Consider the following 8,800-nt stretch of genomic DNA (forward strand, 5'->3'; position numbering starts at 1 on the left):
ACTCTAAGAATTGACATTTGAAGCCACCTGTGATTTGGCCTCTCCTCTCTCCTCTGAGTATATGTTCTCAGAGATGTATTTCTAATGCCAATAATTCCTTGGGTTCTTTCTCTTACTTCTATACAAGGTTTCTCTTCTTCTCAGAAGTGCATAGTAAAAAAAAAAATGGTGTCCATAATGATGATTTTGAAATTAGAAACACTCTGTTCAAAACTTTGTCCTCTGATTAGAAGCAGTGCCATGCCATCTTAGGATAGCTCTGTGCTTTAGTTTTCTTTCCAAGAAACTGGGAACACTTGGTTTGCAGTAGAGTTTTATGTTGTGAATGAAAGAATGCCAAGTTCACAGTGAAGGACTGATCTTTGTAGCAAACCTGTATACAGGAAGCTGGAATTCTAGGTTTCTTTTCTAGTGAAGACAATGTTCAAGTGCCAATATGACTGGAAGAACACCTTATGTACCTGAAGCCTCAGCTTGCCTGGAAAGGAAGAACCCATAACCATGTGTTTTCTTGCACATCTCCCACATATCTGGATTTCATAGATGTGGAAACTAGAGAGGCAGCCATCTCACAGTTGGTCATTTAATGGACATCAATGCACCCACGTTCAAGGCCATGTACTCCTACTGACTCACATGTCTCCCAAAACTCAGTCCTTGTATTCTCTGTCCTCACACCAGCTTTCCAGTATGTTCTGAGTCAGGCAAACCTACCCTTCCTGCCTTGCTGTCCAACAAGTCGAGAAGCCTGTTGCTTCACTACACATCACTGACTGGTATGCAGGAGGCAGGTCTTCAGTGACATCATCTATTTGCAAACAGTACATACAACACACTACCTCTTGGGAATCACAGAATCTCAGAGCCGGAAATGAGAGGCAAAGTAGGACTGTCCTTTGTAGCTTCCCCAACATGGGATGTCATCTGGAGTCAGCTTTAAACAGCATGACTGAACCAAGGGTGAACTCATGACTTTGCCTCTGAGCAAATACCTTCCGCAGCTGGTTGCTGGGCAGATGCCACCACAGAGCTCAACAGTCATTGGGTCACTGATGCAGAGCAGTCAAGCTACAATTTCATAAGAGCCTGGGTGTGTCCACACAAGCCCAAGTGTCCCTTCTTCTGGGTGGTGGTAGTTTCCAAGATTTCAGTAGAGCATGCACAAGGTGGATTCCATGGACTTTGATGGCTCTAGATCTCAATTTTAGTCTCATTTCCATCATTCACTGTCAGGGACCTAGGACTGTCACTGGCTGTGAAACCTTGTGCCAATTCCCTGAAGTCTCTGGGAAATTAAAAGCTATTTTTGAGGTTACTAAGAGTTAAGTATATATAAACACACACCCATTCTGTGCTATACCTTGTGTCTGGAACAAAATTAGTGTTCAACCACGTGAGCTATTTTTGTGCTATTATTTTTACCATTATTATACCATCCCTTCTGAACCTAAAAGACACTAGACAAGGGGTCTTACCTAAAATGAATAGTAAAGTCTATGCTCGCAGGGCTTCCTATGCTAGTGTGGTTCACTCCATCTGCCACAGCCAGGGGAGACCTATAGTTTCTGGTCATGCCTCAGCTGCATAGATCAGACCTTAAAGAGGGCGAGTCCCAGGCTCCTGGTAGGCGCAGATAATTTTCTCACCCAGCAAGCGAAGGTCAGTGGTCTTCCACCAAAGAAGAAAACTACAGTGTTGTGAGGAGGGAGATGGAGAAGGGAAAGGAGAGGAGGGGAAGGGATAGGAAAGAAGGGAAGAAGGAAAGTAGAGAAGAAGGGGGGAAGGGAAAAATGGAAGAAGAGAAAGAAGTTTCAGCAGGACTGAACTCAAAGCTCTAGAAGTTGCCAATCCCAAGCAGAATCCCTCAGCTCCCCGAGCCTGGTGGGAAAATGCTAAGTGGAGGGAGGAGGAGTTGGGGATGGAGGACAAGAAAGGGGCCTCTTCTGGGGAGGAACACAAAGATTTTACCACTTAGGCAGACCAAGCTAAGCAGAGCAATTAGGGGAATGATCTCTGAATCCTCTAGTCTTTCAGGAATACGGAAGTGACTCTGAGCGTAAACGTTAGTTTCCCTTAGGTAAAACAGTCACAGCAGAGCCCACCTCAGAGAGTCATTATACGAGGTAGATAAGGCTCCTTAGACTACGCAGAGCAGTCGGTGTATTCTTCAGGCCTGAGCCTTTGAGGGACAGTATACAGGACAATAAAATAAAAATGAAGGCACGGATAAAGGAATAAATAGGAAAAGAAGCGTTCACAGGAGGTAGAAGCTTTATTATGACGTCTTCAGAGGACAATCAAATCAGTAGATCTATTTGAACACTAATGTGCACAAGCCACTGCCCTTAGCATGGTCTGAGGTCCCACCCCTGACTTGTATTCCCTGGGAAGAAATTCAGCATGAGGGGACAGGGCTGAGAAGAGCGTGAGGTTTCTGAACATCCAAGGGCAGTTAGCTTTAAGGGGACCAAACTCCGAGACCGGTCCCGCCTGTTACTACTATGGAGGACAGGGTGGGAGGAGCAGAGGGGTCGCTGTAGGTTGCCTGCTGCTTGGACGCAGCTCTGCGGGCTCTCAGCAGCCACCGCAGCAGCCTGAGCTCTGGTTGTTGCAGGAGCGTTGAGACCTTTGGCTTCCTCCGCAGCAGCAGCCGCTAGTGCGCTGCCGGCGGCGCCTCCTGGGAAAGCAGCAGCAGCCGGTGGAACTGGAGCCACAGCAGCCGGAGTCACCGCCGCAGCCACAACCGCCGCCCCCGCAGCAGCCGCGGCTACAGCAGGAGGAGGAGGGAGCGGGGGCGGGCGTCGGGGCGGAGCAGGGGGCGGAGCAGGGGGCGGAGCCCTGGGAAGACCCTTTGGCAAAGCCTTTGGCGCCCTGCTGAGACATCGCGGCGTTTGTCAAGGCGAATCTGAAAGAAAGATAACCTTTCAAAAAGCCCGCCTTTTCTTTCCAATAGCGGAAGTCAGAATTTTCGACATTTGAGTCAAAGACAATTCAGTCCGGCTGGGGGCAAGAGGGGTGCGAGAAAGAAAAGAAAAGAAGGGAAGCAAAAAAAACAAACAAACCCCAAACTGGTGCTTCTGGTGACAGAGGCACAAAACAGGAAACAGAATATGCGAAGGATCAAAGCAATTTCCCTAACTGGCATAAGGACCATCCAAGGTCTCCATGGTGGAAAATGAGGATATGGCTGCAATGTATCTGCATGAATCAATCAAAAATCTTCTCTTAACTCTTGCCCCAATGTATTTGGACCACACAGCCTTCTAAGTGATAATCTCCATTAATGTTGTATAACCATTGCATCCCTCAGAAAACACCCAGCAACCACCTGTGTTCCCATCTCCTCTTCGGTATAGAAACTTGGAAAACACAAAAGCATACCCTGCACAATCTTTCTTGCCTGTTCTTCGCGTTATAAGGAAAAGGCTAGTCATGGCAGAGAACAATAATATATAACCAGGGAACCTAAAAACCTGGGTTCTAGTCACAGCTCGTTTACAGACTAGAAAACCTTTCAAAAGTCAGCTCCATGCCAGGCTTTTGTATCTTCCTAGGCAACATGAAAGGCTGGCCCACTAGAAGCTCAATTCCAGGGCTGTCTTCCCACAGCTACATTCTGGCTGTGTCCTACCTCCTCCCTTCTGTTTTTCACTCTTCCCAGCGTCCTTCCCCAGATCTTGCTTAGATACTTACTAGACCTTGGCTCCACGGGAAGACTCACTCAGTTCTCCAACTGGAACTTGCCAACTGCTAGGCAGAAGACTGAACAGTGTATGGCCAGAGAACCTTTTATAAGATTCCAACACTTCCAGGTACTTGGGAGGGGCCCATTTCTCAACAGAGGTGCTCAGCTGACACTTACATCCCAGAGGCATTCATCACTCAGATAGCACTGTAGGTGGTGCACGTGGATATCCAAGTCACTTCACAGAGGTGCCAGGATTGCCGTGTGTGTTTACTTTCCAAACAGGACACTGTCCATAGCTGGGAGGGCTGTGTATGTGCTCAGAGAAGGCCTGAGGCTCAAAAGAAGAGAGGTCTGGGGTCCTGTCTGCTTGCTTAAACACTACACACACACACACACACACACACACACACACACACACACACACACCATGTTATGAGGGGAAGAGAACACATGCACCCTTCCACTTTCTCACACACCATTCATTTATTGTCTTATTTGCACCTTATCGTTTATTGTCTTATTTGCATCTCTATGGCCCTTGGTTCTTGTCTAGTCTTACACGACACGCTGCAGGCTATGTGATAAACCCTGTGGGTTTGTCTAGATGCTTCTAGAGATAGTTGAATGAAGAAGATGGTGGGGAAGGAATCCCAGTGGTGGTTTCTTCCTGTCACTGTTGACCAAAAGAGAAACCCAGGCAAGGTTAAGGGATCATTAAGACCAAAAGAAGTCACTTTACCATATTCCCATAGTGCAACCCCGGTGGATCTCCGACAAAAATGGGTGCGGGGTGTGGGCCTATTGTAAAATAGCAAGTGAGCTCATGGACCTCCTCTCTCTGATCTCATCTTCCTCGAGGATAGAATTCCCCTGGCACTACTGTCAAAGAGGAAAAAGAAAAAGAAAGGGACAAAATAAAAGAGCAAAGAAGAAAGAGGAGGAGAATAAAAGAGAGGACGGCTTGTGAGTTTCCACATTAATTGTTGCTTTTGATTAGCTGATTTTTTAAACTTTGGGGGTCAACTGCCTCTGAAGAGCCTTTTTCAGCCACTGCAACTACCTGGTCACAACAACTGTGAGTGTGAGACGTATGAGGGTCTAAGACAAAGAATTCAGGGGTTAAGAGTGAGAGACAGGCTTTGGGGTGCATTGCTAGGTGTGTCATGAGGAAACAGACAAGGAAAGACAAGTCATAGACGATACCCGTTTCATTTGCCGTGGCTTTAGAGCCTGACTAACAGGTTGCCTACTGTACATAGTAGAGCACCTCTCTGCGAGGAGAGGTGAGACATTCCAAGAAATGAGATCAATGTTAGAAAAGAGAAGGAAGTGATGAAGTAATAAGGTAGACGCGGTTCTCCTCTAGAAAACTATGCAAAAGGTGAAGGAAAAAACAGGGTGATAGGAATCAATATGAAGAGAGATCAGGTCGCTACTGACTGAATGGACCTCTTACACCAAGTTTATGCATCACTGTTAACTCATATCAAAGGAGGGGGTAGCTGCTTATCTTGTACTGGAAAGTTGACTTGCAGATATCTCTTCTATCATAAATATTTTTAGTATCTTCTGAGAAAAACAATCACAATCTCAATCCCAAAGGGATATTACATCACTACCCAAGCTCAGTGGCTGAAGTATCCTTGACTCTGTTGCACACACATGTATACACACACCACCACCACCACCACCACCACCACCACCACCACCATCACCACCACCACCAGCAGCATCACCACCACCACCCCTACCACCACCATCACCACCACCACCACCACCACCATTTCCCATACCACCAGCACTACCACAACCACTACCATGTGGGGATAATCTCTGGGTGTTTGGCTGAGATGATGTCTTTGTTCTCTAGTCATACCCAAACCTAAAATTCTAGAGTCCAAGAAAAATGAGCTCCAGCATTTCACACCCATCTCATCAGCTTACTCCTCTAGAAGTGCTCCCCACTCAAGTCTCCTGTATGTCCACTAATAGTCATCAGGAAGCAGTGTGTCTACACTAGAGCCCACAATGAGCACTTTGGGCAATCTTATTCTCCATGATTAAGAGGTAAATTTTTCCAAATGGCAGCTCACTTTTGAAGGACACCCTCTCAGAATGGAGCTTTTCTGGGTAGTGCCTGGCGTCTCATCCCCGTCCTCATTGTGCAGATTGCTAAGGGGCACCAGTCTTAGAAATGATTCTTATTTTCAAGCTTGATGTTCCCAAATTCAGAACACCAAGTTAATGTTGTTTTCCAGAGTTTTTAAATGGATTCAGTGCCAAAATATGCACTTTAGATAAAGAGAGGGAATATGGCTTGATGTGGAAGGTGGGGAATGGAAGGGCTAAAACAGAACAGCATTGGGAGGCCATGACATCGGGAATCAAAGCTTTATTGTCACCCAGAAAAGCGCTGCAGAGCTGATTTTCAACATCTCATTCCCAGACTGTTGTGTCTGAGAGGAAAAAAAGCAAAGCCAATGAATCTCAGAGGTGAGACCATAAGACCTCACAGTAGACGAGCTTTGTGGGGGATGAAAAAAAGGGCACAGAGAGAGTTGCAGAAGTGTGTCTGCAAAATAGCCAGAGAAGAGGAGACACTCTGGCTGGCAGGTCTTCCATCAGCGCTGCTCTTTGCGATCCTCTTTTCCAGGTCAGCAGCAACCTCCAGGGCAACAGCTAGAGCCCCTAGACTGCTGGCTGCTGCTACTGCTGCTGCTGCCACCGCCGCCGCCGCTGCTTCCACAGCAACTGCTGCCGCCGCCGCCGCCGCTGCTGCTGCTGCTGCTTCCACAGCAACTGCTGCCGCCGCCGCCGCCGCTGCTGCTTCCACAGCAGCTGCTGCTTCCACAGCAATTGCTGCCGCCGCCGCCGCCGCTGCTGCTTCCACAGCAGCTGCTGCTTCCACAGCAACTGCTGCCGCCGCCGCCGCCGCTGCTGCTTCCACAGCAGCTGCTGCTTCCACAGCAGCTGCTGCTTCCACAGCAACTGCTGCCGCCGCCGCTGCTGCTGCTGCTTCCACAGCAACTGCTGCCGCCGCCGCCGCTGCTTCCACAGCAGCTGCTGCCACAGCTACTACCACAGCAGCTGCTGCCGCCGCCGCCACCACTGCTGCAGCATCCAGAGCTGTGACGTCGGCGACGGAGAGAGAATCGGGGCTTGTGGTGACTCAGGCAGCAGCTGCCACCCCCAGAGCTGCAGCAGCCCCCAGAACTGGAGCCACAACAGGAAGAAACAGGGGGACACTTAGGGGCTTTGCACTTGGGAGGAGGAGGTGGGCACTGTTGCTGGCTTTGCTGGCAGGACATCTCACAAGAGGCTGGATAAAACTGAAAGATGATGCAGAAATTTTAAGTTCAACAAGCCCAATATTTTACCTCTATGATGATTAGAGCTTTTAAAACCCAATCACCTAAATTCATTTCCAAAATAAAAAATACAAATGATCCCAATATAGGCATTTCATCTTTTCAAATGAATTCATTCGAAGGTCAAAAAGGTACTAATCACAGCCTTCCGTTACCTTCTCTTTCCAGATGGACCCTTCCCTCCAAACCCTCTTCATCCCCTGTTTGTCTTCAAGATTGCCCTCAGCTCCACCCAGAGCCCCTTTCTGACCAGAAAACCAGCACCAGAGTCTCTCTGGCCTGGGAGATGTTCTACCTGGCTCAGGTACTGGAACAGATTGCTCAGGAAGTAGTGGTCTGAGGTGCTATCAGAAGCTCTTGCCTTTTATATAGTTCTGCTCTGACCTGAGATTCCCAATGTGTGGGATATTGATAGCATCTTTCATGAGGGGTATGGATGACTTCCTCCCCTTGCATCCCAAGGACCCAATTCCTCCCTCTATAAGCATCTGAGGTATTAATGCACAGAAAGAGCCTCTGAGAATTGCAAACCTGTAGGATGGTGATGGGACATTGCACACTACATAAAGCACCCATCCGTCAATCTCACAAGCAGCTCTGCTATGCTTCCTATTTCCTGAGCTGAGCCAGTCCAATTCTAGGCCTCAAAGGGTAAAGATAAGATCGGTTTGTTCTTTAGAATAGGAAATGGACGAGGATATTACCCAAATGGGGATTAAATGGTGATTTTAGATAAGAACAAGAATTCTTGGCTGGAGCCAATGAACTAATATGGCTCTTTTCATTCTTAGATGGTGCCGTGTTCTTGACCAAGAATGCTGGATATTCTGATGATGCTATTTCAGGAAGGTCTAGTGCAGATGATGTGGTAGTTGGGATTCTCTCCTTGTCTGAATTTGACATACCAAAAATGTCCATGAACATTTGCACTGACAGATACCTTCAAGTGTTTAAAAGTTGTTGAAGGCTCTGTCTTTCCACAAATTGTCCTAAAGAATACACCTCAGGCTGACCAGAGGTAGAAGGACCAGGTGTATACAGAGGGTGGGCAAGAGGAGACAACTCAGCTGAGGTTGCCAGAAGTGGACCTTCAGCGGTGGTCATCCCAAAGGGAAAAGCTGAGAAATCCTTTTTCATGAATGACCTTAGGTAGAGAAGGGGGCTGAGGGATGGTGCAAGCTTTTGAGCACCTATGATGAAATACAAAACTTATTTCCCTACAAAGAATATTCCATGGTTAGATTAAAACCCCAGGAAAGACAACATTTATTGATCTGGGAGAGTGCTCAGTAAGTATCAAGTTCATAGTGAATGGTACCTTGGGAGAACTGAAGACTGAGAGAACAGTTGTGTCTAAGGTCCGTGCCTGGATATGTGGGCTGTTGTGAGAAGCGCCATGGATCAGTCATAACCCATATTCCAGGACCAGTTTCCAGCTTTGCTCTCTCCACCCATGCATTCTCAAGCAACTTGCTTTTTCGCCTCTGTAAAATCAGGCTAATAACAGTTCCTAGCCCACTGAGTAAGGCAATCTGAGTAAAGGTCTCAGAGCAGAGCTAGACCTGTGAGTATAAAGTATAACTTTAGAAATAAACTGCATTGATGAGCTGACGTGCCAAATGACAGCCATCGATACCTATGTTTTTATGTATCAGTTTAAAATATAAAAATTGATGAAAAACAATGGAATTTCAGAAGTAAAAATAATCAGATCATTATAGATCCCATTACTTCTATAAGTAGG

General features: G+C 47.2%; 2 protein-coding genes across 2 annotated transcripts; both read right to left on the reverse strand.

Moving 5' to 3' along the window:
- Nucleotides 1-2,574: 2,574 nt before the first annotated feature.
- Nucleotides 2,575-2,883, reverse strand: Crct1 (cysteine rich C-terminal 1). Its single transcript, XM_036190165.1, has one exon. The coding sequence runs from the start codon at nt 2,881-2,883 to the stop codon at nt 2,575-2,577; it is 309 nt and encodes a 102-aa protein (XP_036046058.1).
- Nucleotides 2,884-6,095: 3,212 nt separating this feature from the next.
- LOC118585211 (loricrin-like) lies at nt 6,096-6,996 on the reverse strand. Its single transcript, XM_036189452.1, has one exon. The coding sequence runs from the start codon at nt 6,994-6,996 to the stop codon at nt 6,343-6,345; it is 654 nt and encodes a 217-aa protein (XP_036045345.1). The 3' UTR covers nt 6,096-6,342.
- Between the last annotated feature and the right edge of the window lie 1,804 nt (nt 6,997-8,800).

Source organism: Onychomys torridus, chromosome 6 (assembly GCF_903995425.1).
Source record: "Onychomys torridus chromosome 6, mOncTor1.1, whole genome shotgun sequence".
Classification (NCBI taxonomy): Eukaryota; Metazoa; Chordata; class Mammalia; order Rodentia; family Cricetidae; genus Onychomys; species Onychomys torridus.

Coding starts and splice junctions, on each gene's coding strand:
- Crct1 (XM_036190165.1), bottom strand. CDS start 2,883: ATGTCTCAGCAGGGCGCCAAAGGCTTTGCCAAAGGGTCTTCCCAGGGC.
- LOC118585211 (XM_036189452.1), bottom strand. CDS start 6,996: ATGTCCTGCCAGCAAAGCCAGCAACAGTGCCCACCTCCTCCTCCCAAG.